Source organism: Gastrolobium bilobum, unplaced genomic scaffold (genome assembly GCF_033153095.1).
Source record: "Gastrolobium bilobum isolate Gb01-03AN ecotype WA unplaced genomic scaffold, APGP_CSIRO_Gbil_v1 utg14974, whole genome shotgun sequence".
Lineage (NCBI taxonomy): Eukaryota > Viridiplantae > Streptophyta > Magnoliopsida > Fabales > Fabaceae > Gastrolobium > Gastrolobium bilobum.
Window position 1 is genome coordinate 127,423 of NW_026896585.1, and position 21,791 is coordinate 149,213.

The 21,791-nt window shown below is 35.8% G+C and overlaps 1 protein-coding gene across 1 annotated transcript; it reads right to left on the bottom strand.

The window, feature by feature from the left end:
- Positions 1 to 15,697: 15,697 nt before the first annotated feature.
- LOC133300778 (cytochrome b561 domain-containing protein At2g30890-like) lies at positions 15,698 to 19,604 on the bottom strand. The gene is made up of 4 exons (XM_061500367.1): positions 19,467 to 19,604; positions 19,166 to 19,327; positions 17,629 to 17,777; positions 15,698 to 16,054 (listed from the first exon to the last, which is right to left on the bottom strand). The coding sequence occupies exons 1-4, from the start codon at positions 19,602 to 19,604 to the stop codon at positions 15,748 to 15,750; spliced, it is 756 nt and encodes a 251-aa protein (XP_061356351.1). The 3' UTR covers positions 15,698 to 15,747.
- Between the last annotated feature and the right edge of the window lie 2,187 nt (positions 19,605 to 21,791).

Sequence of the window (21,791 nt, forward strand, 5' to 3'; positions counted from 1 at the left end):
CCTCCAAGTGTTCCCAAAATTGACTTTTATCAATTGGTTGCAATCCAACTTGGGGTGCATACTCACTGAGGATATTCAGGATTAAATCACCCACTACAAGCTTAACCAGAATAATCATGTTGCCTTTCTTTTTGACGTCCACAACTTTATCTCTGAAACTTTTATCGATCATAATTACAACACCATTTTGACTCTTGTTAATACCTGTGTACCATAACTTGAAACCAGTTCCATCCACTTCCTTGGCCTTTTCTCCAGCCCACTTAGTTTCTTGCAAACAAATAATATACACTTTCCTTCTAGCAAAAACATTTGCTAACTCCCTCAATTTACCCGTTAAGGTTCCTCCTATGTTCCAGCTTCCCAATCACATCCTTAACCCCTGGGTTGTGCTTGCCCGCCACGCTCGTCCATCTGTGTGTTGGGACCCTGACATACTTTTCACCAAATCCGGGTGAAGACCTGGCGTCTTGCCTTGGGGCAAGGACCCTAGCACATTTTTCACTACACCCCGGGCCCGATGCAGCGCGTTGCCTTGTGGCAAGGACCCTAGCCCATTTTTCGCTACACCCAAGGCCTGATGCAACGCGTCGTTCTGAAGGGTACGCCCCAACGAAAAATCATATGGGTTCATCACATAAAAAATATAGCTATTTTTTATGGCCGGTTCGCTACACCTGACGCCAACCCTCCTCCTTTATCCTGGCTTGGGACAGACCATGCATGCAAGCACACAGGGACGGAGTTAAATAATTTAAACAATAATGTATAAAAAAGTTCTTTTTTCAAAAGTGAATACAAACATGCCATTAAAAACGTGCATGCACTAAGTAATTATATATATTTCAATTATAATTATAGATTTATAATCATTTCAAAATAAAATAGTGTTTTTTTAACAAATAAAACAGTGTTATATTTTGTAGGAACTGAAAATAAGATCATAAATATATTTTGAAAAATCAAATATATTAGTCATCTCTAATCACTTAATCTTTTATCTATTTAGACTCTGTGTTAATTACCTTTAGTATTGATTTCCTAAATCATTTTTCAGTAAACGGATTCATCATCTTATGTTTCAACCTTTATTTGTTTTCTTTAATTATTAAATTTAAGATATTTTTATGATTTAATATAATAAGAATATAATTTATTTGTATTAAAATTAGTATATCAAAAAATCATTACATAAAATGTTATCTTACGAAAATTTTTATTAATAGAAAAATGACATTAAAATTTAAGTTATTTCCCTAGTACGTATATTACATAATACTTTGAAAACTACCTTGCCACAATACTACAAAAATAATTAAATTAAATACTTAAGTTGCAAGATGCCTATTTAAAACAAAATTTATTATTAATAAATTTAATAATTAATGTCATTTCAATTTTTTTAATCAGCATGTTAATGTGTAGAGCATAAATTTTATTTAGTAATATTACTTTATATTTCTTTTCTAAATTGATTATTTAAAGATGATGATATTTAATTACCAAAAAAAAAAAAAAAAGATGATGATATTTAATTCGAAGAGTAAAAAAATAGTTCAATCAAATAAGGTAGTTAAGTGGCTAAAAGCAATTCTTGATTTGATTATGATGATTAATTATTTTCCATCATTCACTCGTTGTGAGGTTTGACTAGTCTAGTGATAAGATTTTCAAGGGGCTAATATCATCAAAAGCGTGAATATGTAGTACCGGAGATAATTTATCTCTTATATGAAGGTAGAGGAATAGGGATTTGACAAAAGGAAAGAGAAAACATTGTGTAATTCTAAAAAAAAATTACACATATGGATCTAAAAGGAAAGAGAAAAACAGTGTAATTACACATCCTAAAAAGGTTTAATCAATTAAACCAGTACATATTAATCGATTAAACTAGCGGTTTTGACAATATGGATCTGTTTCCACGGATTTCTTTTGGTTCAATGAGTTTCTACACTCATGAACTTAGTTAATGTGACTTGGGGAACATGTTTTTGAACTCAAAATACAAACGTGCATTTCAATTCCCTAAATTCCACAAATTTGCTTTTGGTGTTGGTTTAAGCATACCAAACTTTATTTAGTTTTGTTAAATACCTAATCTTGATTCATTTGATACGTATAGGTATATTGGGATTTTATGATCCAAATTGTGGGCCTTTTTGATAGTTCACCCTATTTGTGGGTATTCTTTAACAACATAAAAGTGTTCTCCATTAATTATAACAATATAAACAAAAGGAAACATTCATTTCATTACATCAGATAGTTCAGTACATAAAGGGAAAACATGAAATAAACGAAAACACATGAAATCAAGTTGAACCCTAAATCTACTCATTGGCCTCATCAGTCTCAGTCTCCTCCTCCTCCTTATCTGACACATGAGCCCCCTTCTCTGCTGCCTCCTCAACCTCTCGTCCTCGTCCAAGCTCCAGACGAGCAAACCTATCCTCCACACCCTTGAATCGACTCTGAACGTGTCTAAATCTTTCATTCCCCTTCTGAATATGACTCTTCCTCCATTTTTTTCTGTTTAAGCGCCATCTTACCTATCTTCTTAAGTGTGACATTTATGCCTTTCATGACATCACAAAGGGAAAATCCACCCTCAAGCTCAACTATCTCCTCCAAGTCAGCCTGATCATCCTCCTCCTCATCATCCGCCTCAAGCTCATGTATAAGTGGGTAGAATTAAGTAAGAGGCTAAAATTAATGGGTTAAGGGCACTTTTAAGGTAAAAAGTGCAGTCAAAGAGAATTAAGGGATAAAAATATGGGTAGATAAAAGTACCCAAAATATAAAAGTAAAGTTAGAAATATGACTAGAAAAATATTCTAGTTCATCGGGTTAAGTTTGGTGGTAAATGGAGGTGAATAGATAGATAAGATTTTACCCGGTTGAAATTACTCAACCTAAGTAAGTGTAGAAAAAGCAAAGGAACCCTCCTCCATTTCTTTTTCTTCCCGTGGCTGAAACAAGAGAGAGAAGGGAGAAGCCATGTTCAAAAGAAAAACCCCCAACACCTAGCAACCTCATTTCTTCACCTTTCTCCTTGATTTCAAAGCCAATATTGCATCAAATTTCTCCCTCTTCAAAGCCCACTACTATATTCTTGTTGGGAACCATTGTGGAGGGAGATCTCACCTTGCTTTGGGGGCGAAAATTGAGTGTGGAAGGAGCTAGGAGTGAAGTCTCTCCACTTGGTGGCTTGATTATCTTTCCTTTCACCTTTGAGATTGTATTTGTGGTAAGAATCCCAACCTTTGTTGTAAGATTGAAGAAACTCATATGTTAGGGTTTCTTTATGAAAATGTGGCTTGAGTTTGAGTAATTAGAGCTTGAGGGAAGCTTAACTTCTTTGGAAAAGTTGTTTAGATGATGAATTAATCGGTAGAAATGAGTTTAGATAGTTGTTTGGTTACCATATAATATTTTCAAAAATGGGTGCCTTTGTTAGGGTGTTCTTGCATTGAAAATGTTAGATATTGAAGTGTTGAAGGTTGATATTGATTGTTTCCATGTTATTGTTAGGATTGAGACAAGTGGACCAACCATTGGAGGAAGCTATAGAACTTGAGAAGCTCATTTGGATTGGTGTTATTATGAAGTTTGATTGTTGCACTTTGGTGGTGAACCAAGGTTGGACTTGAAGCAGATTGAGGTAAACCTTTGAACCTTGGAGTTGATCTCCTTGAATGTTCCACCATACTCCGTTGAGGAGAAATGATTTATGAGGTGTGATACGTAATGATGATAGTAATTGTATGCTCATGCATTGATTCATGCATTGATAAATGTTATGATTGATTAATGATTATTAAATTGATGTTTGAGTGTTTAAGAGTAATTGAAGAATGGTTGATAGAATTATGATGAGGATGGTTGGTAGGAACTTCCCTTGGAAACAACCCTATGTGGATTTCCATATGGTCAGAGCCTAAGAAAAAAAGCCCTATGTGGATCTCTCTTGGAGGTTCCTAAATTGAGGTAGGGACTTCCCTTGGAAACAGCTCTATGTGGATCTCCATGTGGTAAGAGCCTAAGAGAAACAGCCCTTCGTGGATCTCTCTTGGAAGTCCATGTGATGTTTATGGATGAGAATGTGTTAAGCTGTTATGATTATGTGTACATCGAAAGTGAACCTTAGGGTGGAGTGATCTCCAAGGACCCCTGGTTTACTGTGATATATTTGTATATCTCACCCCGTGTTGTGGGGCATCATTTCAGGTATTGATAGAGGTGAGGTTGATCGAAGCAAGAAGCATGGATAGATTATACCTGATAGCTGGACATTTTGAGTGGCATGTCATTTAGAATTGTTATATGTATATTTGGATGCCACATGATGTATTTTGGAGGACATAGTCCATGATCATTGTTGTAGTACTTGCATTGTTGTATATGGCAAATAGCTTTGATCATGTCTTTTGATTGCTAAGTCCTTTGACATGTATTTAGTTTGGAGAACATGGATGTAAAGGGGATATAGATGCATTAATGGAATGCGATGTTATATCTTGTCATTTTTATCTGCACAATGAAATGGTGTAGATGATGTAATTATTGAAACATTGATGTTGTAAGATTGTCAATTAAGTCATATGGTGTGTGTAATTAATTCCCCAAGAGGAATATATGAAAATAGAGATTAAGTGTTTTGCCCAGTGGAGGGGGCTTAAGCCTGAAAATGAAGGCTTAAGCTCGCTCAGGGGGCTTAAGCGCCCAAAGAGGGGGCTTAAGTGCCCTGGCGCACCTGTGCGTGGAAAAACTCTCTGCCGCAGGGAGCTTAAGCGCCAAAGTTGGGAGCTTAAGCGCCCAAGTTAGGAGCTTAAGCGCCTTGGAGAGCGCTTAAGCACTCTGGATGGCCTAAAAATACCAATTCCCACTGCCTGTCCGCGCTTAAGCTCGTTGGAGCACGCTTAAGAGCCCTACCGGGTGAAAAATATGTTCGAAGAGCGTGCTTAAGCGCTCTTATCGCGCGTAAGCGCGCATCCCGTTTTCAGCACGAACATGAGTTAGTAAAATTGGAATAACTCGAGCTACAAAGCTCCAAATTGAGTAAGGTTTTCACCTATGTGAAGCTAACACATAGAGCTATAACCATGTAAAATATTAGAGCCATTTGATGAGTATATCAATTGAAGTATAGGATTGAAGTTGATGCTCTAATTCTGAAAATTCAATTTTTGTCAGCTACGTTGCGAGTTTAATAACTCCGGCTATACTTAATCAAATGGTTATTGTAATATCTTTCCGAATAGCCCTAGATGTCTAGTTTATTACAACTAAAAGGTTAAAGTTAATTATTAAGCATAGTGGTCTCAGATTAGAGAATGTACACGGTTACAGTTACGATTTTGTTTTAAAAAGAAAATATTTTGTGAAAAGTTTATTCGTAGTTTTAACTAATCCATGTGATTGTAAATGCGCTTAATATCATATTTGAAGATAACACACTGGTCCGGTAACAGGGTGTTACAAATTTGTTTGTTAGATCTGATGAAATATATGTTATTTAGCTTGAGCATTTTGCTTTTGAAAGTGACTTAAATGCAGATTGTATGAGTTTTGTTGTAATTCATGATTCTGTTTGGACGTTAAAATTTTGATTTTTGGTTTAGCAACAAAATTTGAGTATTTTCTAAAGTTGATTCATGATTTTGCTTGGAAGTTAAAAATTAATACGCTAACGGGCTAGGCCAGGCCATTTGTTTTTTATAAACGGGTCAAGCCAGGCTAACAATTGATTCATACTAGGCTTGGGTCAGGCCAAATTAAAAAAATTTGGCGTAAGTTTTGGCTTTTCGGGGCAAAGCTTAGCCCAATCCAGCCCACTTTCACCCTTACCACTCAGCATCTCCACAGCGATAAAAAGACTAGTAAAACTGATTACCAAAAAAAAAAACTACTAATACTGTAACATCAATTCCCTTATGATAACCATCTTGTTATTTGTTACAATTTATGAAAAGAAATAATCTTTATAATTTTTTTATTTCAGTTCTTAGTACACAAATTTGGGAAAAAATTATTTTAACTATCTTATTTCTGTGTTCAAATTTTTTTTCTTATTATTTGTTATAGAATAAGATCTTAAGGGGCAATTATCCAATTAAAACAAGAGTTCGCTTTTCTGCAGTTACTGCAGATAAAGCCCAATACGATGTCGTTTTGGAGCAGAAGTAATGGTATTTTTGTAATTTTAATTTATTTCAGGGTTATTATAGTCATTATAATTATAATTTTTTAATCTTTTAGTCCCAAAATTAGGGGTGTTCATCAACCGATCCAAACCGATTCAAACCGCAGTAACCGAACCGAAAAATTGAAATCTGAATAAACCGAAAATCGAAAAAAAAATCGCAAATTTTAATTGGATTGGATCGGTTTTCGGATTGGTAGATGGAAACCGATCCAATCCAAACCGATCCAATATATTAATTTTCCTCTTCCTACTTGGGTGTTTCCCCCATCATAGTCCAAAATTTTCTAAACCCAAGACCCATTAACCCATCAACTAAACTCAAGAAAAAATCTAGTCACGTCTTATCAACAAAATTTTATATATGTAGAGCTTAATATCTTATTGTCAAAAAAAAAATCTATATTATCGTTTACTGATACTTTTGTATTTAAAAAAAATAAAATTACAAAGCCAATATATACAAAAGATGTTATTTAAGAAATAATCAAAAACACATTTTAGGGTTTTCAAAAAACCGAAAATCAATCCAATCCAAACCGAAAAAAATTGGATTGGATCAGATCGGATTTAAAAAAAAGTCCAAACCGAATGAATGATTATGTGATCAAACCGAAGGGATTGGATTAGATGATTTTTGCTTCAAAACCGATCCAATCCAGACCGCGAACACCCCTACCCAAAATGACGTCATTTTGGAAGTAAATGCAGATAACGTATTTGCATTAACGTCATAAATATTTTTCTGTTAAAACAATCAGTGTGTGAAAACTAAAAGTATCAGCATTAGAAAAAGTTAAGCCCTCTGTGATTGTTTTCCATTTTTTTTCTTAAAACTATTTTGTAGAGTGGTCAATAAATAGATTTTTTTTAAAGTTAAAAGTCAAAATATAAAATAAAAACAAATAAAATATATTTTTAAATTTGATTCTAAAAACTAAAAAAATAGATATAATTTTTATAATTATTTTTGCAAAACAGGAATTTTTAAATAAGTTTCATTGTTATTTATTCTGAAAATTTAAAAACTATTTTTAAAAATAGAATTTAAACATGCCTTTAATTTTTTTTTTTCTCATTTTTAATCGTTGAAACTTATATTGACATGTTTTTTATTTATTTATTATGACTTCTTCTGATAAAGTATGATACCTATTTTGTATAATAATACAAAAATAGCAAGAAAAAATAGGAAAAAATGTATGTCCTTTTAAATGACACAATATGTATCCTTTTAGTAGCTCTATATCATGTCTTATCGGTAAGACATAAATTTTTTTTTCTCACTCTACTCAATCATGTCAGCTAATGTAAAAAATGAAAAAAAAAAAATCTATTCTTATTATAACTATATTCTAGCGTTAATACACAATATAAAAATACTAAAAGGACACAAGTTGTGTTCAGATAAATGTTAAACCCAAAAAAATAAAGGTCTTCTCAAATTATTGTACAGATTAGACTGGTCACCATGTGCCCTTCATGTTAGATTAAAGGAGGCCACATAAGGCAATAATGGTTTATAGACCTTACTAAACAACGTCCCAATGGAGTGTGGTTAAAGAATCAAGGCAATCTCATTTTGTATGTTTCAAGCATAGATCTCAATTATTCTTACAGTACTAAATTCACGTCGTTTTTATTTTTGGGGAAACAAAATGATTACTTTGTATGATCAAACTGGAGCAATGCAGCGTTACCATAGAATTCTATGCCAGAGAATACATTAATGCAATTACTAGTAATATGGTAGAAAAGTGAGTTAGGTAGGAAAGTTAAAAAAAACCTGTTTGGTTGGCAAAAATTTTATCAGGAAAATTGGGTTAAATATTGTGAGTCTTTGTTTGGTTAAGGGTGAAATAATGATAAGTAAATGTGTTGAAATATCAAAAACAACCCCTGATTTAATTTTTGAATCTGAAGATGGATTAAAACACATCCGTGAGTAAGCGTCGACACGGATAATAAACAAACAAAAGTAAGACTATCTTAACCGACATTGAAAGACAAAAAATGGTAAAAGGCATTAGGCTCACTGTGACTTATGTCTCCTGGTATACATCACTCTCAAAACATATCCTTACTTTAATTTTCTTTTGCAGGAAGTTGCAAGCACTGATGGTACGTTTCTCAAACCACCAAACTGAGCAAGCAACTGGTATACACCAATCGAGGGTCAGTAGTCGAGGGTTAGAGGGGGGTTAATATTCAAAGTTTCAGAGATGTAGATGTGTACAACATAAGAGTAATACAATAACGCGCTCCTTCATCTTTTTTGGGTTGCCCAGCTTTTTTTAGAAATACCACACTTACATTGGTCAAATGCTACAGTGATTTCTCTACCATTTTGCACATGATTGTTGATGGATGGGGAAAGGAAAAGCATGGGATAATTTTTCGATTCTACCTACCAAACAAAGGAATTCTTGAATGCCAATTACATTTAGACGGGGAACCAAATCTAAAGCCTGTACCAAACACCCAGTAAATAATTTACAATGACCATTGTGGGTTCTCTAGCTGCAAACATTAATCAAAGCGGTTGAGTAAAATTGAGTTTGTGACCCACCTACTAGGCCGCGAGCAAAACTGAATGCAGCCGGAGTACCCTATTGGGTACTTTCTTTTTTTTTTCCAATTTTGGAAAAAAAAAATCATTCCACTTCTTTCTTCTATTTTTATTCCGATGCAAGTCCGCAGCAAGTTTTTCCTTTTGTGCAAATGTACCATACATCTGTGGCATGAAAGATTTTTCCCTCCACCGCACACTTTAAGTGGTACAAATGTTTCCCTGTTCATATATGATCTTTGTTATATGTACACACGTCTCACACATAGGTGAGCGCCTGTTCTATCACACCATTAGCCAATTAGGCTCAGAATTCTCCACACTAGGGAAACTTCTCCCTCTATAAATGCCACACATTGTAGGAGCACATCACTCTTCTTTGTTGTTACTTTGCCAAATTTCAACCTCATATTACTAGTGGTTCCCTTCACCTTCCCTTGATTCTCAATTGTTGCTTGATATTTATATGGTAACTCCGGTGTTGAACTTTAATTCTTGCTATTGTCCCATTGAATCACAGTTATATTGACACTCTATACCCCTTAGGGAAGTAGATTTATTCCCCAAACTCTCAAATAGAAATTACATTATTTATTGATATATTTTACCGTATAAGTGAAATTCATATTGTTTAGTTTCAAACTATTGATGATTTTTTTCTTGGGAACTCGGTTCCCTCAAGCTCGACTAAGCAGCCTTTTCGCGGAAGTCAATTAACAAGATCCTGGATCTTGGACCTCGGCAATTACCTCGGCCTGAACTTCACCAGGTCGGGCAGCGCAGCGGAAAATCGAAAAACAAACAGGAAAGAGAGAGAGAGAGAAGAGAACACAAACAGATTTTAATGCGGAAAAACCTTCTCCAATTAAAAAGTAAAAACTCACGGGACCTAGTCCAGATCAAAAATCCACTATGAAAGTAATGGTTACAAAGAATCAAGATTCACCAATGTGGTGGTTAACATAACCTCTCCAACAATGTTGATAGTCAAACTCCCCTAGAGATGTTTCATTCAAACTCTCTCTAGAGATCTCTTAAATACAAAGCATAAAGCTTTGCTCAAACAATTTTCTCTCAAATTTTTAATCTCTCTCTTAACCTAGCCTCCACCCACAACTAATGAATATATATATATAGGAGGTGATATCTAGGGTTTAGAGTTTTTTAGGAAACCCCTCAATGGGCTTGGGCTTAGCATTGAAGGAGGAAGCCCAACAAATCTCCCCCTCCGACTTCAATGCGTCGGCTTCAGCATCAGCCTGGCTCCTTCACAACAGTCTTCAAATTTTCTTGTTGGAACCAGCTTTGTCATCATGTCGGACCAATTTTGGTCAGTGTGCACTTTGGCGAGTTCGAGCTCTCCACCTTCCACCACATCCCGAATCCAGTGATACCTCACATCAATATGCTTAGTGTGAGAGCGATAGGTCGAATTCTTCGCAAGATGGATTGCGCTTTGATTGTCACAACCCAGCTCGTACTTATCTTGATCATGGCCGAGTTCCACGAGGAACTTCTTCATCCACTACATCTATTTGCTTGCCTTAGTAGCGACAATGTACTCAGCCTCAGTTGTCAATAGTGCAACACATTTCTGAAGTCTTGATTGCCAATAGACAGCTCCTCCGACAAATCTCATCATATATCCCGTCGTCGATTTCCTCGAGTCGGAATCTCTCCCTAAATCAGAATCCGAGTAGCCTTACAACTCGTCTTTGCCTTCTCCAAATCGGAGACATAAGTTGGTCGTGCCTCGGAGGTACTTGAAGATCCACTTCACTGTTTCCCAGTGCTCTTTGCCGGGGTTTGACAGATATCGGCTTACCATTCCAACAGCATACGACAAGTCGGGTCTAGTCCAAACCATTGCATACATCAAGCTTCCGACGACGGATTGGTACGGGATCTTCAATATTTCGTCTTTGTCTTCATCAGATCTCGGACATTGCTTCTGGTTCAGCTTTATGTGTCCAGCTAAGGGGGTGCTCACTGTTTTGGCTTTGTCCATGCCGAATCTCTTCAGAATCTTCTCAATATACTTCTCTTGACTTAGCCACAGTAGCTTCTTTTATCTATCTCGGATAATCTTGATTCTGAGAATCTTCTTTGCAGGACCGAGGTCCTTCATTGCGAAGGACGAGCTCAACGCCTTTTCTGGGCGGCTATCCTCGATTTGTCTTTCCCTACAATAAACATCTCGTCAACATATAACAACAAAATCAAAAAATCTCCGGCCTAATACCTCTTCACAAATACGCAGTGGTTGGCTTCTGTCTTCTCAAACTTGTGATCAATCATGAATGATTCAAATTTCTTGTACCACAACCGAGGTGCTTGCTTCAAGCCATAGAGACTCTTCTTCAACCGACATACCAAGTTTTCTTGGTCTGGAGCTCGAAACCCCTCAGGTTGCTCCATATATATCTCTTCTTCTAAATCGACGTCAAAAAATGTCGTCTTCACATCCATTTGTTCTACCTCGAGGTCCATCGAAGCCGCCATGGCTAACACAGTTCGGACCGAGGTCATTTTCACCACAAGAGAAAAAATCTCTTCAAAGTCTACTCCTTTCTTCTGATTGCAGCCTTTCACTACAATCCGGGCTTTGTATCTCGGCTTCTTCCCGTTCTGTTCATTCTTAATCTTGTAGACCCATTTATTTTTCAGAGCACGTCTTCCTTCAGGAAACTCGGTCAGCTCATAAGTCTGATTCTCATGTAGAGACTTCATCTCGTCTTGCATTGCCTTTTGTCATTCTTCTTTCTCTGAGCTCTTCACAGCCTCATCATAACTCTGAAGCTCACCGTCTTCAACAACAACAGTGTATTCATCAGATGGGTATCTTGTAGAGGGTCTTCTTTCTCGAGTTGGAAATCTCGGCTGTTGTTCAACTTGAGAATCCGGTTCATCATTCTCATCCCGGATCTCATCATCAACTCGGACCTCATCATCAGCTTGTTGCTGGTCATCATTTTCTTCATTTTCTCCTTGTGCTTCAGCTTGGACAAGAGGGATGGGTTCTTCACGTCTGACAGTAACCCGGACTTTGGGCTTCGAGATGTCATGAATGGTCTCATCTTCATGAAAGATCACATCTCGGCTTCTCACTATCTTCTTATTGATTGGATCCCAAAGACGGAACCCGAACTCAGATCTCGACGAACCAAGATAGATGCATTCTTTTGTCTTCGCATCAAGTTTTTCCTTTTCATCATTAGGGATATGCACGAAAGCTCAGCATCCAAACACTTTTAGTTTATTATAGGCCGCTTTCCGACTTGTCTAGACTTCTTCTGGAATTTCTCCTTCAAGTGGCTGTGATGGTGAGAGGTTGATCAAGTCAACAGCAGTTCTGACGGCTTCTCCCCAGAATAATTTTAGTAACCCGGCATTGGATAACATGCTTCGTACCTTCTCTTCAATTGTTCGGTTCATCTTCTCAGCCAGTCCATTCAACTGTGGGGTCTTAGGGGGCATCTTCTCAAGTCGAATCCCGGCCACTTTGCAGTATGCATCAAATGGGTCGCAGTACTCACCACCGTTATCAGATCGCACCATCTTCAATTTCTTGCCAGTCTCCCTTTCAACCATTGCGTGGAATTCTTTAAATGATTGGAGTACCTGGTCTTTAGACTTCAACAAATATACCCACACCTTGCGGGAATGGTCATCAATAAATGAAACAAAATACTGAGTTCCTCCTAGAGATCTCTCCGACATGGAGCAAACATCAGTATGGACGAGGTAAAGAATATACCTTCGTCTTCTGGGTTGATCCGGTCTCTCAAATGAAACCTGGTGCTGCTTTCTAGCTAGGCAGTGCGTGCAACTCTCCAACGCTTGGCCTTTCAACTCGGTCAGTAATCCTTTCTTGTTCAGGATTTGGAGCCCTTTCTTGATCATGTGGCCGAGGCGCTTGTGCCATAGCTCCAAGCTAGGTTCATCTCGGACAGAATTGGCTTCTCCGCCATTGATCTTTCCTTGCATCACGTACAAGGAGTCTTTCTTCTTACCTCGGGCCACGACCAAATTTCCCTTGGCCAGCTTCCATCTAATACTACCGAAGTAGTTCACTAACCCGGCATCGTCAAGCTTGCCTACCGAGATTATGCTCAATCGCATGTCAGGAACATGCCTTACATCTTTCAACACAAGTCGGCACCCAACGTCCGTGGTCAGGGTCACATCACTGACACCAATAATCTTACTGGTCACTTGATTTCCTATCTTTACGACTCCAAAATCACCACCTCGGTAAAAGGAGAAAAAACCTTTGTGTGGAGTAACGTGGAAGGAGGAACCGGAGTCAACAATCCAGGTGCAGTCATCATATGCAATATTCAAATAATTATCCTCACCAAGGAGGAATATCTCGGCATCCGAGTTGGCAGCCACCGCAGTAGTGCTCTTGTCTTCCCTCTTCTTGGGAATAATCTGATCCAGCTTCACAGAGTCGTTCTTCTCATCATTCTGCAAAGTCCAGCATTCTGGCTTCTTATGACCTGTCTTTCCACAGTAAAAGCACTTCAACTCATATCTCGGCTTTGACCGACCTCTGGACTTTTCTCGCCTGTCACGACCTCGACCCCGGCTCTTGCTTCTACCCCGGGAGTCGGATTTCCCTTTGTTCTCAGCAACATTGGCCTCAAACATGCTCTAAATACCTCATTCTCTTCTCCTGGCTTCTTCGCCCAGGAGGCTGTCTGTCACGACATCCATCTTCAATTTTCCATCTGGAGTCGAATTATTCAAGGTCACCACCTGAGTATCCCATCTTTCTGGCAGCGAGATCAACAGCAGCAAGGTCTGCATCTCGTCATCAATTTTCATCTCAGCCTTTGACAGCTGATTCACAATACCTTTGTAGGTGTTGAGGTGTTCAATCATACTCATGTTGTCCTTGTATTCAAGCTTCACAAGTCGGCGAACCAGGTGTGCTTTGTTCCTGGGAGTCTTCTTTTGAATCATGGATTCCAACTTCGTCCACAACTTATACGCGTTCGTGAACCCGGACACGTGCTCAAAGAGGCTCTTGTCAATATATTTTTTGATCGTATCTACCGCCTTACGACTCTGAATCTCCCACTCCTTATCAGTATTGCTTGCCGGTTTCTCATCAAGGATAATGGGCTCATGTAAATCTTTGCAATAGAGATGACCTTCCATCATCGGTCTCCAATAGGTGAAATTATCTGCGGTCAGCTTGAACATATCTCCATCATGGGTTATGCCATTGGTCTCCATCTCGTCTCCCTCAGAACCCGTCGAACTCAGGCTCTGATACCACTATTGGGAACTCAGTTCCCTCAAGCTCGGCTAACCAGCCTTTTCGCGAAAGTCAATCAACAAGATCCTGGATCTCGGCAATTACCTCGGCCTGAACTTCACCAGGTCGGGCAGCGCAGCGGAAAATCGAAAAACAAACAGGAGAGAGAGAGAGAGAGGAGAACACAAACAGATTTTAACGTGGAAAAACCTTCTCCAATAAAGAAGTAAAAATCTACGGGACCTAGTCCAGATCAAAAATTCACTATGAAAATAATGGTTACAAAGAATCAAGATTCACCAATGTGGTGGTTAACATAACCTCTCCAACAATGGTGATAGTCAAACTCCCCTAGAGATGTTTCACTCAAACTCTCTCTAGAGATCTCTCAAATACAAAGTATAAAGCTTTGCTCAAACAATTTTCTCTCAAATTTCTAATATCTCTCTTAACCTAGCCTCCTCCCACAACTAATGAATATATATAGGAGGTGATATCTAGGGTTTAGGGTTTTTTAGGAAATCCCTTAATGGGTTTGGGCTTAGCATTGAAGGAGGAAGTCCAACAAATATATCTTTTTAACTTAGGAGTTGCTAATCGTTGACATTGCTATTGTGATTAAAATTGTAAAATGAGAACCATAGGAGCCCACTCCAAGCCACATATCACACCAACAATACTTATGTAAGCGTTACCTTTTAATGAATACCTTTTAAAAGAAATGGCGGGTTTACTCATTGGCTTGTAGTTGAGCAGTTCAATCTATGGGACATAGATGAAGTAAAATTTAATATATGATGATCAAATAGTATTTCAACCATGCTTTGTAAAGATAAAAACTTTAAAAATAGATTGAAACATTTTTTGTTGTAGGATTTTTGTTAACTTTGTCTAGGTGAATTTGCCAATAATATTCCTTTTAAGTTGCAATAGACTTTGATTTCAAGTTTCTTGGGAAGGAGCTTCAATAAATTGACATGAGAACAACACACAGTGTAATTTAATGTAAAAAGGACTTATGTTTATCTACATTAAGTTTCAAGAACCAGAAAGAAGCAGAGATCATAATTCATAAGCATCAAGGTTTCAACTGAACAAGCTTGTCAATTTTACGTAATTTGGTCTCTAACCTCAAGATTTAGTTGGCATGGTTGATACAAAGCAATATTAGTAAGTGATCATTGAAGGTAAAAGAATGATTTCAAATTACACTAGGAAAGGCTTCAGATCCTTTACTTATCCATTCTTTTTACTGCAATCATAACTAATGCTGTAGTTCCAAGGGCTTAGACAGAAGCAACTAAATTTTCTAATGCAATTTGTTTTCTCAAAATTCATATATTCAAACACAACCACAACCTGCTTGGCTTTGGATGCTCCTTTTATTTACCTTTCTCCCCTGAATCTTTATGGACCTAAACTGGTTAAAAATCACCAATGTACATATAGTATATTTAATTTTCTGATCTCAATGAAATAATATTTTTATGTTCTTGAATTTGCATCTGAACCAGACAAACATTAAAGTCACCAAATGCTTAACTTACAATCTTTGAATGGCTGTGCCTTTTCTGGCAAAAACAATATAAATTATTTCTTATATGACAGCAAGAAATTCACATCCACCAAGTACTCTATATGTTTAAAGACACCTGTATCCTATGTAGAAGTAAAGGTCAATTATGGTAAGGCATTGGTTCATCTTCCTCAACAAGTGTCTTCCTTCAATACCTTCTTGTCATTTGAACCACTTTCTTGACAAGTGGGAGTTAGGAGTTCATTTTCCAAAATCACTCCTTGGTTTTGTATGTAGACCCATTTTTCTTGAAAAAGGTAGAAAAACACAATCAAAGATATCTGAATAGTGAAAAGTATATTCCATATTTTTATTCCTTTTGATGTTTTTTCTTGGTAGGCTCCTAAACCAATATATACATTCAGGACTCCAAGGAATGAGACCGCAATGCCAAGTATCCAGTGTGCAAAGAACCACACACTTCTTCTTTTCGATCCCCTGTTAAGAAGAAAATAATTGTATCCTAATCATCATGTTCTATAAACAAAAAAAATTAAAACTATCACTAGAGACATGAACTGAAAAGAAGAAATCAGGAAGTTTCAAATAAATTTAGTTTCGATCTAAAAGGGATGAACATAGAACATGAATATTTTAATGAGAATTTTTTTTGTAGGGAATCAAATCCATATGTATGAATCACATTATATTTTTGGTTGAATGGTCTAAGTTAGAGATTTCAGGCCAGCATGGATAAAATGCTTAGCCAATAAAATCAGGCCTTTTGACCGATTTAATATAAGAAGGGAAACATTTTATTGCATTGATTTAAAATCAATTTTTTTTACCAAAATAATGTCATAAAGTTGCATATGGGGATGTGCTCATTCAAGTCACGCATAGGGTGTTGCGCGACTTACCCATTGGCGAATGCGCACCTGCCACATGGCGTCTGTTGTTAATCACACACCACCTCATTCACGACTTGAACACGCACATCCATATGTGCGACTATGGGTGAAACTGGGCCGGGCTGGCCTACGGCTCGGCCTACATCAGGCCAGACTTGACCAAGTATATTTTGTATAATAGGTCGGACTTGGGCCTTAAAAAAGCCTGTTTAATAAAAAAGCCGTGGGCCCACTTTCAAAAGGCCGGGCCTATAAGCCTACAGGCCGGCCTGTATTATACTATTTATTTTAAATAAAATAAAATAGAGTAAGTATGCCTTGAAGGAAAAACAAAAGATATAAATTTAATCAATTACAATTATTTATAACTTAATTATATTCGATTATATTTTAATAGAAATCTTACTTTATTTCTTATATAGGAGGAATCAACATCTCAACATGTTAGATTGTGTATATGAATATATTAAAAGATTTTTGGGAAAGGTTATACTTACTACAAGCATCATGATGTGTTTGTTAGATTCATGTAGTTATTTTAATTTACATAGTATGGATTTGTTTGTTGGATCTGATGAAATATATGTTATTTAGTTTGAGCATTTTGCTTTTGAAAATGACTTAAATGCATATTGTATGAGTTTTGTTATGATTCATGATTCTGTTTGGACGTTGAAATTAAGATTTTTGGTGTAGCAACAGAATTTGAGTATTTCGTAAAGTTGATTCATGGTTATGCTTGGAAGTTAAAAATTAACAGGCTAACGGGCCAAGCCAGACCATTTGTTTTTTTATAAACAGGTCAAGTCAAGCTAACAGTTAGACTCATACTAGGCTTGGGTCAGGCCAAATTGAAAATTTTTGGCGTAGGCTTGAGCTTTTCGGGACAAAGCTTGGTCCAGCCCAACCCACTTTCACCCCTATGTGTGACTTGTAGTGCCTGTTACGTGGCTGGTGCACCTTCACCCATGCTCAAGTGGCACATCTATCTCATGTGAACGCGCATACCCCGTGCATGTCTCATGACATTATTTTGGTAAATGTTTTGATTTTGAACCAATCCGATAAAAAAATATCCCTTTTTACATCACTATGGTCAAAAGGCCAATGAATCATGTAGATACAATTTTTTCTTAATAAAATGGAATTCAATAGTTTTACCTTTGTGGTCTGAAAAGACCAACTAGGACTTGCAGCCAGATAATACCATATAATGCCACCCCCAATCTTTGATGATTATTGTTGAAGAGATTGTTGAAATTTTTTATGGACATAATTGCTCCTGCTGTGGCAAGAAGTACAGCAAGCATCTGTTGCACAGAAATTCAAAAGTATATATCATATTAAAAAGGAAATGATCATCAGTGAAAGAAATATTTTAGATAAATTATTTATTTCTGTTAATAATGGAGTTATATGAACTTCTGGCCTTCATAAACACTTGTTTAGTACCATTGCCAACAGCATAATTTTGTTCTTCTCTTCACAGGCTGTATTTTAAAAATGAGATAGAGAGAGCTTGGAACCTATCATAACATAGAAGATTGTTTAATAAAATACATTTCTTGTATTCAAAGTATCCATTATAGTCCATGTCAACAAAAAAGGAGGCAATCACCCTTCCATGATCTTAGTAGTAACTAATAAGCTTTAGGCTAAATAAAATAACTAGAAATCTAGAATCTTGCTACTCGTATCTTCCCTTAACCATCATTGGAAGTGATTCAGTGGTACAACTGACCCTATTAAACTGGTTTAAAATCAGTATCAGATCCAAAGAAGGACCATGACAACCCTCTTCCAAAATTTTAACTAGTAAATTTGTCACTTAAAGGTTCTAAAATCACCAAAATTATATCTTAATCTTAAAAGCACTTTACTCTCTAGCTTATTTTGTACTCACTCTTATTTTGTTCTCAAAATTGTAGAATAAATTTGATCATCCACCAATTGACAAAATGATGTAACTTTAGATTTTGATTATATACAAATTTAGAGTTTAAAAGGTACAAAACTCATTTAAACCACTTCATGTTATATAGAATTACAGCATTTCATCCATATGGTTAGTGTTGCAGACTAATTTCATAACGATCCAGGTTCAAATGCTGGTCAACGAAAGAAAGATAATTTCACCCAAATTCTCAGTATTTTAATCTCAAAATCTCAACTTATATCGATTTAGTGTTAATTGCCATTACAATTTTAAGACTTTTACATGTAATTTTTGAAATATGTGAATGAAATAATAAAATAAGCTATTTAATGAAATAATATATATATTCTTGAAACTTTAGCCTATAATTGTCAATTACTAATAGAATTATGCATGCATTTGAGAAAGGTGGAGTTAACAGTAGATATAACCATTTTAAAATTTGTTTACTTAATATTTATTTTAGTCCCCACAACACACATTTTCAAGATCCATCCCTGTTCAAAATCATATAAAAAAATATAGGGAGGGTTATATTTACAAACTTTTTGTTTACAAATTTTTGCAAATTACACTATGTTCTCCCGGAAGTACATAGTGTAATTTGCAAAAATTTGTAAAAAAAATTTGTAAACGAATCCTTCTCCAAAAAATATATATATTCTTTTCCTATAGATCATCATTGGTTTTCAGTAGAATAGACAATAAATTCTTACCTCTGATAAACAACTATAATGTAAAATAGACTTCAGATTTACTTGCCTGCAAAATTGCATGAACATAGAATACAATTCTAAGCCTTCTTGGATTGTCCTCTCTGTTTGACAGCCTAATTGCAAGTATACCAATTGGCATCAAGAACCCCATGGAAGCCCACAGGAGAAAACCATGTAATGTAATTTCGAACTGAAGTCTAGGATTCATCTTCACATACAAAACAATCAGATAAAAAGGCTAGTTTCACAAACAATACTCATATTTATAAAATAAAGGATTTAACTTAATGAGATTAGAAATTAAGGCAAGTGGCATAATGAAGAATATGCAACAGGAAATGGGATACCTTAATATGGTTATCTTCTTTTCTTGAATGAGTGCCTATAATTTCCTTGTGCTGTTGGGATGAGCTGATAAGAGGAAACAAGATGAAAACAAGACTTGCTTGAAAGAGGAAAGCAATGAGCTTTTGTTGTAATCCCATTCTTCCTTCTTTTGTTGAAAATATGATCACTGGTGAACTCAATCTTCAGTGCTAGTGAAGATTTAAGGCAGAAAAACTAGAGCATTATGAAAACTGAATGTGCTTTCACATAGACTGGTAAAGGGGTTATCCTTTTCCCCTATTTGTCTTTTACTATCTGAGTATGTGAGGATTCTGAGCAGTGAGTACCCTTATCTTCTGTGTCAGATAGCACAACTAAACAGTTTTCACTAATTCAAGAAAGAGTGATATCAATATGAGGTCAGAGAAAACTCATCAGTAAGTGCAGGATAGAGAAAGAGTCTAACCTTCGTAAGTATATATTTAAGATTAAAGTGACATTGTTTCAAAGTAATATGTTAAAAGCAGTGGTTGTTGCATGCAAATTGATGGTTAGTACTTAGTACAAAAGACCTTAAAAAATAAATGGAAATGGTGATTTATCATGAATTGAGGTTTCAAACTTGTGGGGTTCACTTTGACAGGCTTTTTGAGTTTATGGAGGAGAATATGGACATACAAAGCAAAAGTATGTCAGATTTCAATGCGAGGGTTAAAAGTTACAAAAATATGAATATATATACAGAAAGAGAAAGTGGGTTGAGGTAGATTTATCTGTGTAAACATTATCTTCTGCTTCCCACTACTGAATACACATCATTATATCATGCTTGAATAGACTAGTTCACCAACTAAATACAGAGCCAATATACAGAATTTGACTATAAAAAGCGGGTCAATAAAATCAGATTCTAGATAGATTTTCAACTTTTGAATAAGAGCATCACTGCTCTTCATTTAGACATAACATTCTACTTCATATCACATCATAATAGATAAGTAAATGAACCTGTCCCTAGGGAATCTATTATCACTTACCTATTTTTGTGGGTGTTAATGCTGATTATACTTGATGTTTCATGTTATATCAAAATTTTAAGCCAAAACTTATAAACATTGTCGGCTAATTATATTATCATTTTCTTTTGGTAACTTCCTAATTATATTATTATCAGAACCTGCATATAAAAGTTTATCAGTATTTTTTTATATATATATTTTATTTTATGCGTGGATCTTATGGCACTGGCAAGTGACAAAAATGATATCATTGGATATGCAAAATATATAGCAGAGCCATAACTCGCCTATTTATCATTGTGAGTTCCAATTATATATCCCTACTTGCACTAATAACATAATATTATATTGCCCATGCCAGTCTGTGGTTCTGTGTGCTTGTGTGTTGTTCATTAATCATATATATAGATTCAATATGGTAAAAGACAAATCATTTGTCTACTATGTGAGTGGATGTTATTATAATTATGTGTACTTAATTGAAACCGAACAATCTAACTTAAACTAGTTTCTTTAAATAATTAAAAAAATTGTTAAAACTACACCGATTCATTGGTTAATCAATTAATTTGGTCGAGTCGTGCAGATTATAAAGGTAATGAAATTTTTCTCTATTAAATTTTTAACACAATTGCATAACCAAAATTTGAATTCAATGTTATTCGAATTCAATATTACTGATTAAACTAGAATAACTTGGTACCAACACAATTCAATTAGTTAATAAAATTTATTGTTTAGAAGTGAGAAATATCAATAGTTGATAAAAATATATTTAAATAAAGTAACTTAAACTCAACTGAGTCACCATGGTACGTATTTGACTATTTGAGCATGTGCAGAACGATGAATTTATGGTTTCGACATACAATATTCTTTTATTAGCGGTGATTTCTATGTGAATAGCATTTTTTTTTCCTATTCTCTCTCCGTGAACTTTATGGGGAATATTTTATTTCAGACTTACCACAATTCACAACATGTGAGTATGTGACACTGACTTCATCTTACTTTCCTGTGAGCGCTAGGAATAGAACAAAGTAGAGAATGGACAAGCTAGGGCCAAGGCATAACCATATAAGGTATATGTGGACCAAGACACAATACCCAATGCATGAATGCAACTTCCTTTATGAGTGAATCCAAGAGTGACTTTGGGAAAGCATATCCTCCTTTATGAAATACTGCACCATATTATAAATTGTAAACTATGAGTGCTGAGGATATTTATTTGCTAAATTGTCCTTTTAGAGTAATAGAGAAGTTTACAGCTCTGTTTTGCATGTGATTCACCATTAATTGCTCATTATTATAGTTTATTACTAT